Here is a 22,978-nt window from a genome sequence, read left to right on the forward strand (position 1 = left end):
CGAGGGCACCTGACACACAGATACAGGAGGACACGAGGGCACCTGACACACAGATACAGGAGGACGGGAGGGCACCTGACACACAGATACAGGAGGACACGAGGGCACCTGACACACAGATACAGGAGGACGGGAGGGCACCTGACACACATATACAGGAGGACGGGAGGGCACCTGACACACAGATACAGGAGGACGGGAGGGCACCTGACATACATATACAGGAGGACGGGAGGGCACCTGACACACAGATACAGGAGGATGGGAGGGCACCTGACACACAGATACAGGAGGACGGGAGGGCACCTGACACACATATACAGGAGGACGGGAGGGCACCTGACACACAGATACAGGAGGATGGGAGGGCACCTGACACACAGATACAGGAGGACGGGAGGGCACCTGACACACATATACAGGAGGACGGGAGGGCACCTGACACACAGATACAGGAGGACGGGAGGGCACCTGACATACATATACAAGTGGACGGGAGGGCACCTGACACACATATACAGGAGGACGGGAGGGCACCTGACACACAGATACAGGAGGATGGGAGGGCACCTGACACACAGATACAGGAGGACGGGAGGGCACCTGACACACATATACAGGAGGACGGGAGGGCACCTGACACACAGATACAGGAGGACGGGAGGGCACCTGACATACATATACAAGTGGACGGGAGGGCACCTGACACACATATACAGGAGGACGGGAGGGCACCTGACACACAGATACAGGAGGATGGGAGGGCACCTGACACACAGATACAGGAGGATGGGAGGGCACCTGACACACAGATACAGGAGGATGGGAGGGCACCTGACACACAGATACAGGAGGACGGGAGGGCACCTGACACACATATACAGGAGGACGGGAGGGCATCTGGGCTCCTGGCCCTGCTCCACCCGTTTAGTCCTGGCGTCCCTTCAGTCTTGTCGCCTCAGTAGATGTTGTTGATAAAAGCGTCTCAAGTTTCCGTGAAACTGGATCTGGGTCTGAAACCTGGTCTGAGATGGGTCTCGAGACCTGTCACCTGCTCAGGTGTGTTTAAGATGAGCACAAGCCCAGCCCCCTGAACACAAGCCCCGCCCCTGAGCTCAAGCCCTGCCCCTGACAGACTGTGTTATAGGTGCTGGTTCTGTGCTGTTTTCCATCTGATACTAGCACATGTTTGTTACCATAGCAACACAGTGTTTAGCTGTTAGCATGTTTGTTTTTCCACTTTAGGAGTAAACTAGGACTGCACCAGAACTAAACCAGGACTAAACCAGGACTTCACCAGGTCTGAAGCAGGACTAAACCAGGACTAAACCACATTTAAACCAGGACTTAACCAGGTCTACAAATCAGGACTACACTAGGACTAAACTAGGTCTAAACCAGGACTAAACCAGGCCTGAACCAGGAATAAACCAGGACTGAACCAGGACAAAACCAGGTCTAAACCAGGACTAAATCAGGACAAAACCAGGTGTAAACCAGGACTAAACTAGGACAAAACCAGGTCTAAACCGGGACTAAATCAGGACAAAACCAGGTCTAAACCAGGACTAAAGCAGGACCAAACCAGGACTAAACCAGGTCTAAACCAGGTCTAAACCAGGACTAAACCAGGACAAAACCAGGTCTAAACCAGGACTAAAGCAGTACTAAAGCAGGACCAAACCAGGACTAAACCAGGTCTAAACTAGGACTAAACCAGGACTAAACCCTAAATTAAATCTATGAGGAGTCGTATCTAACCACAGCGTGTTTGTTTGGCACAGTGCTGCCCCCTCAGGTCGCTCTCAGTACTTCATATCCTTTTCTTACGGGGGCGTTTCCCGTGTGTTTTACGGTAGTGCAGTCCCGTGTTGCGCACTCTCCGGTTATTACGGTACCAGCGGTGTCTCGCGCAGTGCCACGTTCTGACGCACACCTTTACTCTGGGCTTTACGGGAGCGCATTTCGGCTTCGATTCTGACCATAAGGGCGCTTTCCCAGGATTCTCCCCGGCCTCAGAGCGCTCCTCCCGGGCCGACCCCTCCATATTCACCCCGCTGCCTACAGGCCTTCTCCGAACAGGTACAAGCATGTACAGCCCCGGAAACAGGCCGAGAACGGGCCCATGCTCCGTAAAGTCCGCCTTTAGTCCTGGTTCAGTTCTAGTATCCTACTGGTTCAGACATAATAGTCCATAGTCCTGGTTAAGTCCTGCTTTAGTACTGATTTAGACCTGGTTCAGTCCCGGTTCAGTCAAGGTTCAGTCCACGTTTTGTCCTGGTTTAGTCCTGGTTCACTCCAGGTTTAGACCTGGTTCAGTCCAGGTTTAGTCCTGGTTCAGCGCTGTTTTAGTCCTGGTTTAGTCCTGGTTTAGTTTAGTCCAGGCAGCTGTTGGTGGTGCTGTGGCCGCTCTAGAGGCTCTGATCTCGGACACAGCTCGGCACATGCCCCTGTAGACTCGTGGACAGTCCGCGGCACCAGATCCGGGACTAGATCTGGATTAAAGGGGTTTTTGGTGGAGTTTGGGATTATATTGTGGGTTATTTTTGTGATATAAATCATGGACGGGGTACAGACAACTGCGCGCTGACGTCACAGGGACGGAGCTCACGCATTATTTAACCATACATTTAAACCTGGTGTAAAATCCTGCTTTAGTGCCAGGTTAGTCCTGATTTGTAGACCTGGTTTAGACCTGGTTCAGTCTCTGTTTTAGTCCTGGTTTAGTCCTGGTTTAGACCTGGTTTAGTCCTGGTTTAGACCTAGTTTAGTCCTGGTTTAGTCCTGTTTTAGTCCTGTTTTAGTCTTGGTTTAGTCCTGGTTTAGTCCTGGTTTAGACCTGGTTTAGACCTGGTTTACTCCTAGTTTAGTCCTAGTTTAGCCCTGGATTAGTTCAGGTTTAGTCCCGGTTTAGTCTGGGTCTAGACACGGTTTAGTCCTTGTTTAGGCCTGGTTTAGATGTGGTTTAGACCTGGTTTAGTCTTGGTTTAGTTCTATTGTAGTCCTGAGTAATAACTCTTGAGGCTGGTGTTTAAACCGGTCTTGTTGCTCTTTAGTGGAATGAGGAACATCATTTTTGAGAAAAACGTCAGACTCACACTGTTGTTATCAAACGTATCGAGATTCAGACACATTTTTCGCAAGTATCAAAACTAAAAAAGGTCAGAATGTGGATGTGTTGATTTGTTCACTGGTAAATCCAAATATTTATATTTTTACACTTACAAATTAGTTTTACAGCTAAAGCTCATTTTACAAGTACTAATCTGAAAATTACTCTTTCATGAGTTTTGAGACATTCGGTTTAGACTGGACGGTTTGTTCGCGTCACGTGTTAGACAGTAGGGGGCGGGGCTAGAGTGGCGGGGTTGCTGTGGCAACAGCTAAACTGGTCCATATACAGTAAAGGAAGAGCTAACCTGAATTCAGACAGTACGTCACCTTTATGTGATATTATGATGTGCATTATTTTAATAAGTTGTATACCAAGGTAAATTGCGTAGATAAAGTCAGTGTGGCAACAAAAGTTTTAGCATTAGCTAGCGCCTTATGCTAGCGTACTTTTCCTTGATGTTTCCTGCTAATAAGCCTAATGTGGCAATATGGTCACAAACATTAGATCCTAAATGTTTAGCAGCAACACCACTCCAGTTAACCTGGAGAAAGGATTCATAAAGGCGCTTATTACAGAACAAAGTAAGATACACATAATGTAGCACTGATTTTAACGATGTAAAGACATGGCATGTTTAAGCTAACTTCATCTGGGATGAATACAGCATAATAGACCAGGACATTCATTCAGTCCTCCTTTCCATTCATAAAAGTCCTTTCTGAATTCATGTTAGCTACTCCTTTAGTAAATCAACCACACCCACCGGTGCCTCTGGCCCCGCCTCCTGCTGTCTTCAGGTTCAAATCAGCCGCAGCGCTGTTCCACAGACAGAAATGAACCTTTCCTGAAAATGTTTATAATGATGTGAAGCTGCCTCTGAACAAGTATAAGACACATAGACTAGTACACACCCCCCCACACACCCCCACACACACCCCCACACACACACACACACACACCCCCACACACACCCCCACACACACCCACACACACCCCCCCCCCCCCACACACACACACACACACACATACATACATACATGGACCATGATGAACCTACTGGACACTAAGGCTTGGTTTGGTTCTCTTATCCTCCTCGTTTACTCCTAGTTCAGTCCTGGTTCAGTCCTGGTTCAGTCCTGGTTCAGTCCTGGTTCAGTCCTGGTTCAGTCCTGGTTCAGTCCTGGTTTAGTCCTGGTTCAGTACAGGTTTAGTCCTGGTTTAGTCCTTGTTTAGTCCTGGTTCAGTACAGGTTTAGTCCTGGTTCAGTACAGGTTTAGTCCTGGTTCAGTACAGGTTTAGTCCTGGTTTAGTCCTTGTTTAGTCCTGGTTCAGTACAGGTTTAGTCCTGGCTCAGTCCTTCTACAGCATCTGCTGCTGTTAGAAGTACTAGTACTACTACTACTAGTACTACTTCCTTTTCTCCTGCGCTGTTCTTGTTCTGCTGCTGTTAAAATGATAAAGGTCTTATCCTTGTTTATGTAACAGGAAAGTGTTTTATAGAAATGTGTTCTTCACAGGAAGTATTTAATGTACTAAAGTTTAAATGTGTGTGGCAAAGAAATAAAACCAGGGCTAAACCAGGACTAAACCAGAGACTAAACCAGAGACTAAACCAGAGACTAAACCAGAGACTAAACCAGAGACTAAACCAGAGACTAAACCAGAGACTAAACCAGAGACTAAACCAGAGACTAAACCAGAGACTAAACCAGGTCTAAACCAGGTCTAAACCAGGGCTAACTGGTTTAGTAAAAGTAAAAGTATCAAATGAAAAAATCTATATAAATTAAAGTATTTCTCACAGATTTTGAGTCTTATAACTCTTCAATTGTGGTGATTTTGATAAAGATTTGAGCTGGGAGGTTGAGCGTTACCGACTAGATATAGTCCACCTCACCTCCACGCACAGCTCGGGCTCTGGAACCCAACTCCTCGAGAGGGGCTGGACTCTCCATTTCTCTGGAGAGTATATATTGGGAGGGAGAGGCGGCGAGCTGGTGTGGGCTTGCTTATTGCCCCACTGCTCAGCCACCTCGTGTTGGAGTTCACTCCGGTGAACAAGAGGGTCGCGTCCCTGCGCCTTCGGTTAGGGAACAGGTCTCTCACTGTTGTGTCAGCCAACAGGCCAAACAGCAGTGCGGAGTACCCTCTTGGAGTCCCTGGGAGGAGTACTAGACAGTGTACCGACCCTCTTGGACTCCCTGGGAGGGGTACTAAACAGTGTACCGACCAGGGACTCTGTTGTTCTCCCGGGGGGCTTCAGTGCCCATGTGGGTAATGACAGTGACACTTGGAGGGGTGTTATCGGGAAGAATGGTCTCCCTGATCTGAGAGGTGTTTTGTTATTGTTCTTCTGTGCTAGCCACAGTTTGTCCATAACAAACACCATGTTCAAGCACAAGGGTGTCCATCGGTGCACGTGGCACCAGGACACTCTAGGTCGGAGGTCGATGATCGACTTTGTTGTCGTGTCATCTGACCTCCGGCCGCATGTCTTGGACACTCGGGTGAAGAGAGGGGCACAGCTGTCAACCGACAGCCTCCGGGAGGAACCCGGAGAGACCTGGCAGGCCCAAGGGAATCGTGAGGGTCTTCTGGGAACATCTGGCGGAGCCCTCTGTTAGGGGGATCTTCAACTCGCACCTCTAGGAGATCTTCTCCCAGGGGAGGCTGGACACATGGATTCTGAGTGGGCAATGTTCTCTGCCTCTATTGTTGATGCGGCCGCTCGTAGCTGTGGTTGTAAGGTCTGCGGTGTTTGTCACAGCAGCAACCCCTGAACCCGGTGGTGGACACCGGAAGTAAGGGATGCTGTCAGGCTAAAGAAGGAGACTTATCGAGTCTTATTGGCTTGTGGGACTCCTGAGACAGTTGACGGGTACCGGCGAGCCAAGCATGCTGTGGCTCGTGCTGTCGCGGTGGGGGAAGCAGTGCTTCACCAACACTGTTTACAGTGTGGGTGGAGGGCTGCTGACCTTGACTGGGGATGTTGTTGTACGGAGGAAGGAATTCTTAAAGGATCTGTTCATTCCCATTGTCATGTCTTCCGAGGAGGAAGTAGAGACTGGGGACCTGGTTGGCGGACCCCGGCTGAAGTCACCGAGGTGGTTGACAAGCTCCTTGGTGGCAAGGCCCCGGGGGTGGACGAGATTTGTCCCATGTACCTTAAGTTTCTGGATGTTGTGTGGCTGTCTTGGCTGACATGTCTCTGCAACATTGCGTGGCAGTTGGGGACGGTACCTCTGGACTGGCAGACCGGGGTGGTGGTCCCTCTGTATAAGAAGGGGGACCAGAGGGTGTGTTCCAATTACAGGGAAATCACACCTTCCCGGTAAGGTCTATTCCAGAGTACCGGAGAGGAGAATCCAGCTGATAGTCAAACCTCGGATCCAGGAGGAGCAGTGTGGTTTTCGTCCTGGTCGTGGAACACCGGACCAGCTCTATACTCTTCATCGGGTCCTCGAGGGCTCATGGGAGTATGCCCAACCAGTCCACATGTGCTTTATGGATCTGGAGAAGGCATTTGACCATGTCCCTCGTGGTGTCCTTTGGGGGGTGCTCTGGGAGTATGGGATCCTGGCCTCTTTGCTAAGGGCTGTCTGGTCCCTGTATGACCGGAGCAGGAGCTGTGTTTGCATTGCCGGCAGTAAGTCAGTCCTGCGCCAGGTGCATGTTGGACTCTGCCAGGGCTGTCCTTTGTCACCGGTTCTGTTCATTGTTTTTATGGACAGAATTTCTAGGTGCAGCCCGAGGCTGGAGGGGGTCTGGTTCGGGAACCACAGGATCTCACCACTTCTGTCTGCAGATGATGATGTCCTAATGGCTTCTTTGGGCCTGGACCTGCAGCAGGCACTGGGGCAATTTGCAGCCGAGTGTGAAGTGGCTGGGATGAGAATCAGCTCCTCTAAATCCGAGGCCATGGTTCTCTATCACTAAAAGGTGGCTTGCCCTCTTCGGGTGGGTGGGGGTGGGGAGTCTCTGCCTCAGGGTCTTGTTCACGAGTGAGGGACGGATGGAGTGTGAGATTGACAGGCGGATCGGTGCAGAGTCCGCAGTGATGCGGTCGCTGTATCGGACCATTGTGGTAAAGAAGGAGCTGAGTTGAAAGGAGAAGCTCTCAATTTACCGGTCAATCTATGTTCCTGCACTCACCTATGGTCCTGAGCTCTGGGTAATGACCGAAAGGACAAGCTCACAGATACAAGCGACTGAAATAGGCTTCCTCCGCAGGGTAACTGGGTGCTCCCTTAGAGATAGGGTAAGGAGCTCAGTCACATGGGAGGAACTCAGAGTAGATCCGCTAGTCTTACACGTCGAGAGGAGCAAACTGAGGTGGCTCGGGCATCTGCCTGGATGTCTCCTCCCTGGTGAAAGTGGATGGATGGATAGAGAGTACAGATACATACATTTGTACTTAAGTGCACTTTATTATTTTACTCTGTTAGGTTTGACCTCTGGCCTGTCCACATGAAACAGCATCTTCAGAAAATGGAGAGTTATTGTCCAGTAACCCCTCACTCTATCTCCCTCCTCTCTCTGTTTCAGTCGATGTGTTTCCGATGCCTCGATGGCGCCCTCTGCTGGCTCCACACCTGCGTTGCACCAGCATCACGTGCCAGAATCTTCTTCTGTGTGGCCTCACCTTCTGCGTCCTGCTGCCTCTCTGCTGCCACCGCCTGCTCTACTCCTACTACTACATCAAACCGCTGTTCCTGAACTCCATGAGCGAAGCCGTGCTCAGACAGAGTCTACAGCGTGGACAGGATGCGCTCACATTCTGGAAAACCAAAGAAAACACCAAACTCTCTGAACTCTCCGATCGGCCAGATTTGTTAGTGACGATTGTGACGTCTAGACGCAGTGAAGCACGAGATTTTCATTATCTCCTGCAGGTAACAAGGACCCTGCACGACCTGTTGCGGAGCTGTGAGGGCATCCGACGCTGTGCTGACGTTGTGATCTGCGACGTACAACATGGAGACCAGCAAAACGAAGACGCCATTTTACTCCAAAACCATTTCAACATCGTCCGCCGCTCTTTTAAGGAGCGTGAGGCGGACCTGGACTTTGTGAACACATTCGAAAGGGAAAAGCGCGATTACGTGTTTTGTTTACGTAAAGGCTGGGAGCTAACACATGCTAAAAACATCGTCGTTTTGGAAGACGACGCTTTGCCAAAATCTGATTTTTTTCATGTTGTTAATAATCTTCTTTCACGCAGTTTTATTCAAGATTCTCTTTATGTTAAACTGTACCATCCGGAGAGACTGCAGCGCTATTTCAACCCTGAACCTTACCGTATTTTGGAGTGGATTGGGCTCGGTTCAGTGCTAGCTACAGCTCTACTCCTAGCGTTGCCTTTTTGTAAGCGCTTCCCTGTCAGCCCTTCCCTGTCTCACGCTAACCTGCTCTTCTATACACTGTATTTCATGGCCTTTGCAGAGCTTTTCGGCCGTCACTACCTTCTCGAATTGCGTCGTTTTTCACCGCAGCTTTACGCAGTTTCCCCAGCGACCGAATGCTGCACGCCCGCCATGTTGTTTCCCGGTAACTCGTCCCTGCGTGCGGCGGACATTTTGGACGCAGCGTTCTGCTCCAAAGGGAACGCCAAAGACCTGGTTCTGTACCGGTCTGTGCGGGCGACAGGGGAGCGTGCCCACTGCCTTGAGCCCAATCTCATCACTCACATAGGGGCGTTTTCCTCGGTTAGACCCAACCCCGCACGCCCAAGACTGTTGTGATGCCGTTCACGCTGTGCCTTACGCAGAACCAATATATCAGCCTTTTTTTAGGGTCCTATATTACGCAAAATTGACTCAAGCCACGTTGTAATGCTGTTCCTCCTCAAAAACAGACCTGAAGTTGTGTTTTGTTTCATTCACACGTGAGTAACACTTTATTATTAGTCTGTCTACATCTCCAAAGCTCAAAATGCTCTGTTCCGCCTTGTGATGTTATGAAGTGGTAGTTTTAAAGTCAACAGCTCCTTTTACTTATGGTAGAATAGAGATTGGCAATTACAAGATTCCTGAAATGATCCAAATACAGGCTTTGTGTGATAAACATGTGTGTATGAGAAAAAACACAACTCTAGGTCTGTTTTTGATGAGGAAACAACATTAGAACAGATCAGCGAATAGAGGAATATGCGCCCTTTGGGTAATATGGGCCCTTTAAATAGCGCTTAGACAAACAGACTCTAAAGCAACGCCAGTATGCCTCATTTCCACTTCCAACATTCTATAGCAGTAACTTATTTCTCACACAATTTCTGGTTTGACAGAGTTTAAATGTAGAAATTCCGTTTGTGTAAAGTTATGACGTCAGGGCCCGAGTGCTTGTGTCAGTGGCAGAAAGTGGAGACAGCTATCGGCCTGAAATCTCCAGCACTGGGTTCAACCATAGACTGTATACATAAATGGACATAGCTAACCTGCTAGCCACTGCGTTCCAAACAGGAAGTGATCATTGGCGCACTTCCGGCTCCGTCGACTCCAATTCACTTTCTGTGTAAAAACTGTGTCTCCTCTCTCTGTCTCTGCTGCCATCAGACTCAACATTTTGTTCTTAAATGTTTGTATTAACCCTCTACATGATCCTGGGGTTTTTATTTCACTATTGTGTCTGTAAATCAAGATATGAACATTAATAACAGACAAATCAGGCGCCTTCTTTCCCTGAGGTTGCTCCCACTAGCGTTAGCAACAGATTTGGAAGGGGCGTTACCTTAAACAACCTCACTCTGGATTGGCTCTTTGGTTGCTATGATATGATCATGGTCGGAATTCCAAATATGGAACTCCGCTTCAGGTTAGCCGCTATAACTGCTCTAGCCTCGATGAGCTTCATTTGGAGCTGAACCCTGTGGTGACGTCACACTCACTCAGTCCACTTCTTTATACAGTCTGTGGGTTAAACTTGCCTTTGACCCGTCCGTCTCTGGGTTGAACCTGTCCAGAACCAGGTCTTAGCTAGAATCCTGGGCAGCAGTACCTAGTTGAAGGAGACAAAATTGGAGACCCATTCGTTGTGCGGCACAGTGGCGCAGATTAACCCTGTCTCTGCTGTCGTGAATCCCATCTGCTGGATCTGAGCTCATCACTGCCCCCTGTTGGACTTTCCTGTGTCTTTGAAATTGACCAAAAACAAAAACATGAACGAAATAAACTCTTCCTTTGATTCTTGGGCCTTAAAATTTTTAAGTGAACATGATCCTGAATCCTGAGTCACGTCTGCCTCATGTTTCAAATACGAAACATTTATTTGTCTAATAGAATGAAATATGTGGAACGCGTCGTTAGCTTAGCATATAATGTTAGCTAAGCATACAACATTAACTTAGCATTCAACATTAGCTTAGCATATGCGCAAAAGGATGTCAGTATGGCCAGATAATCAAGTTAAATTCCTGAAATTGTGGCCGATGGTATGATTAATATGATCAGAATGATTTTTTTTTAAAATTATTATTCTTTTTTTTGCCTTGACATTATAATTAACAGTAATACACTCGACTTTATGATAGTCAGAGGTTCTATTCTTCCTAAATCAGCACTTTTAATTTATTTTAGTGAATCCAAAGATAACCCCGTGAAATGTTCTTTGTAATGTAACTCAGTATTTGACCCATATCATTTGAATCACTGTTGCTGGTTTAAGACTTTGACTAAACGTTGAAATGACACGAAAAGGGATTCGGTTTCACAATAAGATGACTACTACACTCTGAGACTTTTATTTTAATTTCAAAATAAAATTCATGTGGTGAAAGTTTGAAGTGCTGTCACTGTTTACACGCCTGATACTTTTTTTATCTTTATACTGCTCATTTTTTCTGTGTGTGCTGGATTTTACTGCTGTGTGGAACCTTAACCTCTGCAAAATAAAAGAATCCAACGACTGAGTGATCTGCAGATGTACATTTGTTTAGTTCTGACGTATGTGTGCGTGTACAGGCCCACACAGCAGGGGGCGCCACTGCTCCACGTTTGTCCTCAACTTAAACGACTCTATATATTTACACCCGTCCTCACTGGGTCCGTCTGAGTCTTATAGTTTGACTTCTTGTATCAAATGTAAAGTCCACCCTGTCACCTACATGACTCTATGGAAACAGAAAGTTAAAGCCATACTTTGGAACATTCTCCATGGAGATAGATAGGCTTTATGTCATACTGTGGAATATTTCTACCAAAGGAACAACATCTCCATAGAAACAAGCAGGAGAAGGGACAGTAGGAGTCAGGTTTGTGGAGATGCGAGAACACTCACAGAGCAAAAAACATTCAAAATGAAAAAAGCTTTTATTTTAGTGAAGTTACGCACTGTGGCTTTAATATGGGCCTGAGCTCTTTCATATTTGTCTCTCTTCTCGAGTTTGTTTGCACCACATCAGTTGAGGTCCATCCAGTGCAGTAGGCCGCGTCCTCCAGATGTCTCCACGTCTCCTTCCGCCCCTCTTCCCCGCATTCCTCCGCTTCTCCTCGGACAGAGCGAGTCCAGAGACCCGCTGCGCTCTGGAACAGCTGGAACCAGTCCTGAAGTGTGCGCCACGGCTGCGTTTGGTCTTTCCACATTTGTTTGCCCCGGACGCTGCGCCCTCGGTCCAAATCCTCACGGAAACACCCGAAAAAATACGAAGACGAGACGAGGACGAAACGACTTCCAGCTGCACCGCGGCTTTGGAGCGCGTCGTGTCCGAGTTTGGTGCGCCTTTTCGGGGGTAAACTCTGGGCGCTGTCCGGAGGTAGTTTTGGGGGAACTTTGTAGACATGTCGGAGCCGGAGAAGAGCCCCGTGAGCGTGGGGGAGAAGAGCCCCGTGAGCGTGGGGGAGAAGAGCCCCGTGAGCGTGGAGGAGACAGCGGCGGAGAGCGCGGAGCGGAGCGGGGAGGAGGTGAGTGCATCCACAGCTGCGCACGGAGCTAACGGAGCTGTGGACCGAACCTGGACCGGGAACAGTAGCTCGCCCGTGGGGTAAAAGTGGGTCTGCGGGGTCGCCTGGTTCTTACGTCCGAAACTTAACTTGATAAACGCCCAAAGTAAAAAATTTGGAGACGTCATTTGAGTGAGGTTTTGATTTTAGCACAGTTTAAAGTCCTGCAGAGAATTTAGTCAAAACATGTCACACACAGCTCCTGTCCTCTCAATTCAAGTTTATGTCATGTATTTATTATGTATTTTTAATTTTGGGGGAGGTCATTTAGTTAAGGATGACATTTGTTTATATAAAATGTTCCTAAAAGTCCAGTTTGAATGACATATTTTAAATTTAACCGCAGTTCTCTGCATGTTTGTTGTGTTTTAAATGAACGTGAGTCTGTGCTTGACTCTTGTCCAGGACGCGTCATGTGACTGAAAGTGGAGTCAGCGTTTTCTTAAGTCAATTTTTGACTGAAGTTGCTTTTTATATGAGGTCAATGTGGAAAGAATACGTAAATAAAACTTATTTAAAGGTGTACTGTGGAACCTTTGTGCTACATGGCATCTGTGAAGAAGGGCTGAAGGGAATAAAGCTGCTGTATCACACAAAATGACTCTGAGCTTTAAAGCTGAGGCTGTTCCCTCCTCAAAAACAGACCTGGAGTTGTGTTTTGTTTCATTCTCATAGGTTTGATTAACACTTTTTATTAGTCTGTAACATCTCCAAAGCTCAAAATGCTCTGTTCCACCTTGTGATGTCATGAAGTGGTAGTCAATTCCAGGGCTGAAATGATCCAAATGATTCTACTGAAGGTGTATGGAGTTTAAAAACACAGTGGAGCACTTCCTGTATTACCACATGATGACATCACAAGGTGGAACAGAGTGTTTTCAGTTTGAGAGAAGAACTCCTAAAGATGCAGGGTTTGTGTGTTAAACATATCATAAATGCTGCATTTATTTAATTACAGATGTTTTTATTGTGCAAGAAAAAAACACTTTGAAAAACAAGTATTCTTAGTGGGTTTGCTTCTCCATGGATGTGACCTGTAACTTGGACTGATGGTGTCACCTGCTTGTCTCCGTGGAGATTGTTCTGTAGTTGAAGCCAGACAAAGCTGCTGGTGTTGTTCTGTAGAGTGATGATGTCATGCTCCATATGGGGTCAGGGGTCATACACAGTTCTACTGATCACACTGAACTTTACCATGAAATAAATGAAAGGTGAAGCCACGAATGTTGAACCTGATTATTTCTACTGGAGACGAGAGAAAGAAGTCACTGCGTTACACCGACGACAAGATTAGAGCGAAGAACTCACTGTGTGACGATGGCGAGACTAGAGCTAGAACTCACTGTGTGACGACGGCGAGACTAGAGCAAGAACTCACTGTGTGACGACGGCGAGACTAGAGCAAGAACTCACTGTGTGACGACGAGACTAGAGCAAGAACTCACTGTGTGACGACGGCGAGACTAGAGCTAGAACTCACTGTGTGACGACGGCGAGACTAGAGCTAGAACTCACTGTGTGACGACGAGACTAGAGCTAGAACTCACTGTGTGACGACGAGACTAGAGCAAGAACTCACTGTGTGACGACGAGACTTGAGCAAGAACTCACTGTGACGACGAGACTAGAGCAAGAACTCACTGTGACGACGAGACTAGAGCAAGAACTCACTGTGACGACGAGACTAGAGCAAGAACTCACTGTGACGACGAGACTAGAGCAAGAACTCACTGTGTGACGACGAGACTAGAGCTAGAACTCACTGTGTGACGACGAGACTAGAGCAAGAACTCACTGTGACGACGAGACTAGAGCAAGAACTCACTGTGACGACGAGACTAGAGCAAGAACTCACTGTGTGACGACGAGACTAGAGCAAGAACTCACTGTGACGACGAGACTAGAGCAAGAACTCACTGTGACGACGAGACTAGAGCAAGAACTCACTGTGTGACGACGAGACTAGAGCAAGAACTCACTGTGACGACGAGACTAGAGCAAGAACTCACTGTGTGACGACGAGACTAGAGCAAGAACTCACTGTGTGACGACGAGACTAGAGCAAGAACTCACTGTGACGACGAGACTAAAGCAAGAACTCACTGTGTGACGACGAGACTAGAGCAAGAACTCACTGTGACGACGAGACTAGAGCAAGAACTCACTGTGTGACGACGAGACTAGAGCAAGAACTCACTGTGTGACGACGAGACTAGAGCAAGAACTCACTGTGTGGACGACGAGACTAGAGCAAGAACTCACTGTGACGACGAGACTAGAGCAAGAACTCACTGTGACGACGAGACTAGAGCAAGAACTCACTGTGTGACGACGAGACTAGAGCAAGAACTCACTGTGTGACGACGAGACTTGAGCAAGAACTCACTGTGACGACGAGACTAGAGCAAGAACTCACTGTGACGACGAGACTAGAGCAAGAACTCACTGTGTGACGACGAGACTAGAGCAAGAACTCACTGTGTGACGACGAGACTAGAGCAAGAACTCACTGTGACGACGAGACTAGAGCAAGAACTCACTGTGACGACGAGACTAGAGCAAGAACTCACTGTGTGACGACGAGACTAGAGCAAGAACTCACTGTGACGACGAGACTAGAGCAAGAACTCACTGTGTGACGACGAGACTAGAGCAAGAACTCACTGTGACGACGAGACTAGAGCAAGAACTCACTGTGACGACGAGACTAGAGCAAGAACTCACTGTGACGACGAGACTAGAGCAAGAACTCACTGTGTGACGACGAGACTAGAGCAAGAACTCACTGTGACGACGAGACTAGAGCAAGAACTCACTGTGACGACGAGACTAGAGCAAGAACTCACTGTGTGACGACGAGACTAGAGCAAGAACTCACTGTGTGACGACGAGACTAGAGCAAGAACTCACTGTGTGACGACGAGACTAGAGCAAGAACTCACTGTGTGAAGACGAGACTAGAGCAAGAACTCACTGTGACGACGAGACTAGAGCAAGAACTCACTGTGTGACGACGAGACTAGAGCAAGAACTCACTGTGACGACGAGACTAGAGCAAGAACTCACTGTGACGACGAGACTAGAGCAAGAACTCACTGTGTGACGACGAGACTAGAGCAAGAACTCACTGTGTGACGACGAGACTTGAGCAAGAACTCACTGTGACGACGAGACTAGAGCAAGAACTCACTGTGACGACGAGACTAGAGCAAGAACTCACTGTGTGACGACGAGACTAGAGCAAGAACTCACTGTGTGACGACGAGACTAGAGCAAGAACTCACTGTGACGACGAGACTAGAGCAAGAACTCACTGTGACGACGAGACTAGAGCAAGAACTCACTGTGTGACGACGAGACTAGAGCAAGAACTCACTGTGACGACGAGACTAGAGCAAGAACTCACTGTGACGACGAGACTAGAGCAAGAACTCGCTGTGTGACAAACAACAGCAACAACCACACCAACAATGACAACAAAAACCACAATGACGACGACAACAACAAACACACCGACGACAATGCTGACGACAACAATGAAGACGCCAACCATAACGATGACAACAACCACAACAATGACTACAACAACAACCACAATGACGACAACAACCACGCCAACACTAACACAACCATAGCAACCACAGCACCAATAACCACAACAACTTCAACAACCACAACAATGCCAACAACAACCACACCTACCGTAACAACAACCACACCAACTGTAACAACCACACCAACAACAAACACATCAACAACAACACCCACAACAACACCAAGACCAACAAAAACAAAGACAATGACAACGACAATGATGACAACAAAAACAACGACAATGACAATGACGACAGCGACTACAGACATCTGTGTATGAACCATAGACTGTATATATAAATGGACATGGCTAACCTGCTAACTGCCGCGTTCCAAACAGAGACTGCATTTTCAGCTCCAGTTCACTTTCTGTGTAAAAACTGTGTCCTCTCTCTGTCTCTGCTGCTGTCAGACTTATCATTTTGGTCTTAAATGTTCGTATTAACCCTCTACATGATCCTAGGGTTTTTATTTCACTATTGTGTCTGTAAATCAAGATATGAACATTAATAACAGACAAATCAGCTCACTTGTTGGAGTTCAGATAAGTCAGTTCTTTATGGTCAGATTGTGTTAAAATAAAGCTCAGATTAAAGTCTAACAGAGCCTCAGACAGAGTAGTGCCTACAGTTAGCTTCACACCCGAAGAGAATGTTGATGACATCAACTGCAAAGGTTCAGTTGCCTCATTTTTGTTTTTGGGGCTGTTGTGTCCTGAGCACACAGACTCAGAATCATGTTCTTTAAGGAGAGAAAGGTTCAGTTCATCTGTGTTGTCTCCATGGAGACGAGCAGGTCAGATGTCCACCACAAAAGTGACACAGTGTGGCTTTAATCTCGCACCTGAGATCTGGTTTTGTTCCAGGACCTGGACCTAGACCTGGCCTCTGTCTTTGTGTCTGATGCCCAGTTCAACAGAAACATCTTCTTTGACTCCTCCCCTCAGGCCGTCAGGTACTGTGTCAGATGCTCTCCCACCCTCCTGTATCTGTGTGTCAGATGCCCTCCCTGATGCTGTGAAGCTTGTCACTGATGAAATGATCTATTTTCAGGTTGTACATGCTGTATAACCACTGGGGCCTGCAGGTGACTCTGTACATCTTCATTCTGGTGGATCTGTCACTTGCTCTGTTTGAGGAACCAGCTGTGCTCCCTCTGCCACTCTGGGTGAGTCTCTGCACACGAGACGGCATCTCACAGAGATAGGGCATCTAACACACAGGCAGGGCATCTGAGACACAGGGAGGGCATTGACTTGTTTGTGTCATAGGCCACCATGTCTGTGGAGCTGCTGTGTGTGGTGGTTTTCATGGCTCGCCTCGTGCACTACGCCAAAGTCATACCTCGAGACAAGTTCTGGAGGGATCCTAAAAACCTCTGCATCATCTCTATCCTGGCGGTAGGGGGCGCTCACATCTGACACACAAGGAGGGAGGGCATCTCACACACAGGGAGGGAGGGAGGGCGTCTCACACACAGAGAGGGAGGGCATCTCACACACAGGGAGGGAGGGAGGGCGTCTCACACACAGGGAGGGAGGGCGTCTCACACACAGGGAGGGAGGGAGGGCGTCTCACACACAGGGAGGGAGGGAGGGCGTCTCACACACAGGGAGGGAGGGCATCTCACACACAGGGAGGGAGGGAGGGCGTCTCACACACAGAGAGGGAGGGAGGGCGTCTCACACACAGAGAGGGAGGGAGGGCGTCTCACACACAGGGAGGGAGGGAGGGCATCTCACACACAGAGAGGGAGGGAGGGCGTCTCACACACAGGGAGGGAGGGAGGGCGTCTCACACACAGGGAGGGAGGGAGGGCGTCTCACACACAGGGAGGGAGGGAGGGCGTCTCACACACAGAGAGGGAGGGAGGGCGTCTCACACACAGGGAGGGAGGGCGTCTCACACACAGGGAGGGAGGGCGTCTCACACACAGAGAGGGAGGGAGGGCGTCTCACACACAGGGAGGGAGGGAGGGCGTCTCACACACAGGGAGGGAGGGAGGGCGTCTCACACACAGAGAGGGAGGGAGGGCGTCTCACACACAGGGAGGGAGGGCGTCTCACACACAGGGAGGGAGGGCATCTCACACACAGGGAGGGAGGGCATCTCACACACAGGGAGGGAGGGAGGGCGTCTCACACACAGGGAGGGAGGGAGGGCGTCTCACACACAGGGAGGGAGGGAGGGCGTCTCACACACAGGGAGGGAGGGCGTCTCACACACAGGGAGGGAGGGCATCTCACACACAGGGAGGGAGGGCATCTCACACACAGGGAGGGAGGGAGGGCGTCTCACACACAGAGAGGGAGGGAGGGCGTCTCACACACAGAGAGGGAGGGAGGGCGTCTCACACACAGGGAGGGAGGGAGGGCGTCTCACACACAGAGAGGGAGGGAGGGTGTCTCACACACAGGGAGGGAGGGAGGGCGTCTCACACACAGGGAGGGAAGGCGTCTCACACACAGGGATGGAGGGAGGGAGGGCGTCTCACACACAGAGAGGGAGGGAGGGCGTCTCACACACAGAGAGGGAGGGAGGGCGTCTCACACACAGAGAGGGAGGGAGGGCGTCTCACACACAGGGAGGGAGGGAGGGCGTCTCACACACAGGGAGGGAGGGAGGGCGTCTCACACACAGGGAGGGAGGGAGGGCGTCTCACACACAGAGAGGGAGGGAGGGCGTCTCACACACAGGGAGGGAGGGAGGGCGTCTCACACACAGGGAGGGAGGGAGGGCGTCTCACACACAGGGAGGGAGGGAGGGCGTCTCACACACAGGGAGAGTTCATTCAGCTGTATCTTCATGTGTTAAGTATGTGGGTCTCAGCGGTCTCTTGCTACTCTGCTTCAAATTAGCCGCTATATATGCTAGCCTCGATGATCTTCATTTGGAGCCCAAAGCTGTGGGTGATGTCACACTCACTCAGTCACTTCTTTATACAGATTATTGCCGTGTCTTAATTTGTCAGTTGCACTCTTCGTCGGCTGCATTTGAAGGACGCTTACCTCACTTCTGGTGCAACAAGGCCTGTCCCATTTCATCCACCTGCCAACAAATGTGCCCTGCATTTCCATGGAGATCGGCCGTGAATGAAGGGTACATCCAAGCAGACTTCGCGACTTCGTGCACTTCTATATCCCATGATGCACTGCGCGTGACTTCTTCCACGGGAAAAAATTGGAGTTGGCCGCTACTGATTTGTCATCCTGTTCAGACTACACTTCTAGTTTTATTTTTAGAACATATATATATATATATATATATATATATATATATACTATTTCGGAGTACATTTTAGACGCTTAACTCATTTGTCAGCAGCCGTCACGGTTGCTAAGTGACGTAACGTAAGCACATAGCAGTTGACGTATGCTCTGTGGCATAGGCCTGTCCCATTTCGGTACTTTGAAGTGTGCAACCGTCGAATTGAGACACGGCATGTAGGTCTAAAACTGGTCATTGGGTTAGTACCAGCTGGTACCCTCTGAATTATTCATAATTTAATGCTAATGCTAATGGATAAAGGAAAAATACAGGATGAATGTGAATTTTTATGTGTGTTTATTTGTCTAGTGTTTCATGAGCCCTCTTCAAAGAGAAGAGCATTACAAACTAAACCACAAACGCAGTTGCTTTACATCACTTTAGTAAGAAGCATGAGGAGAGTAACGACGGTGTGGAAGAGTTTTATACAGAGCAAAATGCTTAAGAGGAAAAACACTTCTGTAGAAGTCAAAGTCACACTGTGTAGTTCTGTCTGGCTCTGTCCAGTTTCAATCATGTTTTTTTGCTGAAGTTGAGAAATGACCTGAGTCCAGCTCCGTCAGCTCAAATCACTTCCTCCTCCCCGCAACCCACCCCCCCCCCAACTCTTCTGATTTCCTCTGACCCCCCCTCTCTCCATTCTCCGTTCAGTCCACATGTGTCAGTGGGCAGTGTCAGCTGGCCCTGGGCTTTTCACTCAGAGTTGCTCCACGTTTGGATGTTGTTTTTTAGGAAGAACTGGTTCTAAACTAGAGCCATGGTTCATTAAACCAGGTCTAAACCGGGTCAAAACCAGGACTAAACCAGGACTGAACTAGGTCTGAACCGGGTCTAAACCAGGTCCAAGCCAGGTCTAAGCCAGGTCTAAACTAGGAGTAAACCAGGTCTAAGCCAGGTCTAAACTAGGAGTAAACCAGGTCTAAGCCAGGTCTAAACTAGGACTAAACCAGGTCTAAACCGGGTCTAAACTGGGTCCAAACCAGGTCTAAACAAGCTCTTCTCTTTCAGCTGACCCTGTTGGACATGCTGATCTATGGGTCTCTCCGAGCATTGGATTGTTCTGGAGTTCGCTGGTCCAGAGTCTTCAGACCTCTGCTGCTCGTCAACATCACAGAGGGGAGACGGGTAAATAACCCACGGTCCTTAAACGCAATGTTGCAGTAGCACTCCCATCACCAAGGTCCATGAACATGTCATCAAACAGCCATAACATGCACTGCTAAAACCAAGCCTAAACTAGTCCTCAGAGCTCTGCTGCTCGTCAACATCACAGAGGGAGACGGGTAAAAACACAGGGTCCTTAAATGCAACACGCCAAAGGGAGACAGGTAATACTCACGTGCACCACAATCAAGGCTCACCATCCTCTGTAAGAGTTTGATTTTACACAAAAAGGTGAGAGTGACTCACTGAAAAACTGTTGGCTAATGCTAATGCTAGTTAGCTAGCAACCTGTTGGAGTCCAGATAAGTCAGTTCTTTATGGTCAGATGGATAAAAAAAAAAAAATTTGATTAAAGTCTAACTTGACTAACAAAACAGACAGAGCAGAGCCTCTAGTTAGCATCACACCCGCAGAGCATTACGGAGGTGTTACTGTATAAATGGTCCATATATATTTAAACCAATGATTTTTAGTCATTCACTGTGGTGTTTCACTGCTTCTCTCATTTTTGTCTTTGCAATATGTATTTGCATCATGTTCAAACTGGACAGGAGAATCTGACCGAACCACAAATTCAGGAGGAGGAGTTTGGTTTTTGTCCCGGTCACAAAACACTGTAGCAGCTCTACACTCTCCATCAGGTCCTCGAGGCTCATGGGAGTTTGCCACAGTCCATATGTGCTGTGTGAATGTACTGGACCGTGTCCCTCGTGGTGTTCTGTGGGGGGCGCTGTGGGAGTATGGGGCTCTTTGCTAAGGGCTGTCCGGTTCCTGTATGACCGGAGCAGGAGCTGTGTTCTCTGCAGTGAGTCAGACCTGTTCAGAGCATGTTGGACTAGGGCTGCCCTTTGTCACCGGTTCTGTTCATTGTTTTTATGGACAGAATTTCTAGGCAGAGTCAGGGGCCGGAAGGAGTCCGGTTCAGGAGCTGGAGGGGGTCTGGTTTGGAAACCACAGAATCTCATCTCTCCTGTTTGGAGATGATGTTGTCCTGATGGCTTTATCAAGCCAGGACCTGCAGCAGCAGCTGGGGCGGTCTGCAGCCAAGTGTGAAATGGCTGGGATGAGAATCAGCTCTTCCAAATCCAACCCCATGGGTCTCGGCCAGAAAAAGTTGATTTGCCTCTTCGGGTGGGTGGTGAGTCTCTGCCTCAAGTGGAGGAGTTAAAGTATCTTGGGGTCTTGTTAATGAGTGAGGGAAGGATGGAGCGTGAGATTGACAGTTGGATCAGCGTCTGCAGTGATGCAGTCGCTGTATTGGACTCCCGTGTGACCGAGCTCCACAGGAGGAGCTCGGAGTGTCGAGAGGAGCAGTTGAGGTGGCTCAGGCATCTGTTTAGGGTGCCTCCTGGACACCTTTCTAGGGGAGGTGTTCTGGGCATGTCCCACCGGGAGGAGGCCCCGGGGAAGACCCAGGTCACACTGGAGTGACTATGTCTCTGGGCTGGCCTGAGAATGCCTTGGTGACGTTCAGCTGAATCTGAAAAAGTATAAGACACATAGACTAGTATATGCCCATGGACCACTATGAACCTACTGGACTAAACCAGGACTAAACCAGGACTAAACAGGACTAAACCAGGACTAAACCAGGACTAAACCAGGACTAAACCAGGACTAAACCAGGACTAAACCAGGACTAAACAGGACCACCACCACTATGGACCCTCCTGGATCCATTGAGGGATTACACAGATTTAAGAAACACAATATAACACAAAGTTCAGCATTTAATGTGAAACAGCACAGTGTCTAATGAAAGAAGGTTTTTATCATTGTGGTATCAAGATCGGTAATTTCACCTGACATTTTGATAATCTGTTAACTTTGGCACTGAAGGATCGGTCAGAGCAGCAGGACTTTGGCTCCAGGGGCCTTGGCTGCTCCCTCACTGGAGCATTGTCTCTACTCTGAGCTCCTCACCTTTTTACTTGTGTGTTTATTTTAGCTTCGTCAAGCCTTCAGGAGCATCAGGAACGCCCTTCCACAGATTCTCCTCGTCTTCCTCCTCTTCATCTTCAGCATTCTCATTTTCTCGCTCATGGCCCTCAAGCTCTTCTCCAAACGGTCTGTAATGTTTGAATCATATTATCTACTGTTCCTAGTCATTTTTTGGTTGTTTCAATGCAAACTAGTTAAAATTACAGTTGAAAACACCTAAAGTGTGAGCTGCCTCTAGTGGCCCCTGCAATTTCAAGTACTACGTGACATCACACAGGACTACCCTGATCATAGCCAGGTGTTTTTGATTTTAAACACCTGGCTGCCAGGGCGGAGTCTGAAGTATGAATACCTGGCTCTTTTCTGCTCTATGTTCTAGACTCATACAGATACACTGGAGGCTTCTGTCTGTCCTCTGTGGACCGGAGCAGTACATGCACTGACCACTGGGGGCAGTAGTGAACGCAGCTGAACAGGGGAAGCTCAGCTTTTTGAAATGTGACTACAACAAACTGCAAATCAAATCCTTCTCACCTCGTTTTTTCTTGGCTCTTTTCCAACAGATGCGATCTAGAACCTGCCGCCAGCGCCTCCATGTTTTATTTGTTGTTCTATTTTGTCCGTTTTTGGTCAATACTCAAGGCTGTTAGCGCTCTCTGGTGGTTGTTTAACAGAACCCCGCCTTGACATAGAAAAGTTAAATAATAATATAAATGCCGTGACCGCTACAATGCTCGGAACAGATCTGTTTATGTACAAAAGTGGAGCATAAACAAGCCATTAGACCAATCACAGTGCTCCTTATACCTCTAGACCCTGCCCCTTCTTCTCCCCCCTCATTCTCCTCTTTAGTCCTCCAGACCCCACTCCTCCTCCTCCACTCTCTCCCCTTTAGTCCTCCAGACCCCACTCCTCCTCTCTCCTCACTCTTCTCTTTAGTCCTCCAGACCCCACTCCTCCTCTCT

At 48.6% G+C, this 22,978-nt stretch overlaps 2 protein-coding genes across 2 annotated transcripts in view; both read left to right on the forward strand.

Annotated features, from left to right (window-relative positions):
* The first annotated feature begins 1,883 nt into the window (after positions 1–1,883).
* On the forward strand, positions 1,884–11,020 carry pgap4 (post-GPI attachment to proteins GalNAc transferase 4). Its single transcript, XM_033969919.2, has 2 exons — positions 1,884–2,082; positions 7,661–11,020. The coding sequence occupies exon 2, from the start codon at positions 7,675–7,677 to the stop codon at positions 8,854–8,856; it is 1,182 nt and encodes a 393-aa protein (XP_033825810.1). The 5' UTR covers positions 1,884–2,082; positions 7,661–7,674; the 3' UTR covers positions 8,857–11,020.
* Positions 11,021–11,447: 427 nt separating this feature from the next.
* Positions 11,448–22,978, forward strand: part of tpcn3 (two pore segment channel 3) — a 31,821-nt gene continuing 20,290 nt past the window's right edge. The window contains exons 1-6 of the mRNA XM_055224527.1: positions 11,448–12,009; positions 16,508–16,596; positions 16,695–16,809; positions 16,913–17,041; positions 19,917–20,033; positions 22,021–22,139. Of these exons, the coding sequence (XP_055080502.1) occupies positions 11,887–12,009; positions 16,508–16,596; positions 16,695–16,809; positions 16,913–17,041; positions 19,917–20,033; positions 22,021–22,139 (692 nt within the window). The 5' untranslated portion in view covers positions 11,448–11,886. The remainder of the gene's footprint in view (positions 12,010–16,507; positions 16,597–16,694; positions 16,810–16,912; positions 17,042–19,916; positions 20,034–22,020; positions 22,140–22,978) is intronic.

The sequence above is a fragment of the Periophthalmus magnuspinnatus genome, chromosome 1 (assembly GCF_009829125.3).
Source record: "Periophthalmus magnuspinnatus isolate fPerMag1 chromosome 1, fPerMag1.2.pri, whole genome shotgun sequence".
Classification (NCBI taxonomy): domain Eukaryota; kingdom Metazoa; phylum Chordata; class Actinopteri; order Gobiiformes; family Gobiidae; genus Periophthalmus; species Periophthalmus magnuspinnatus.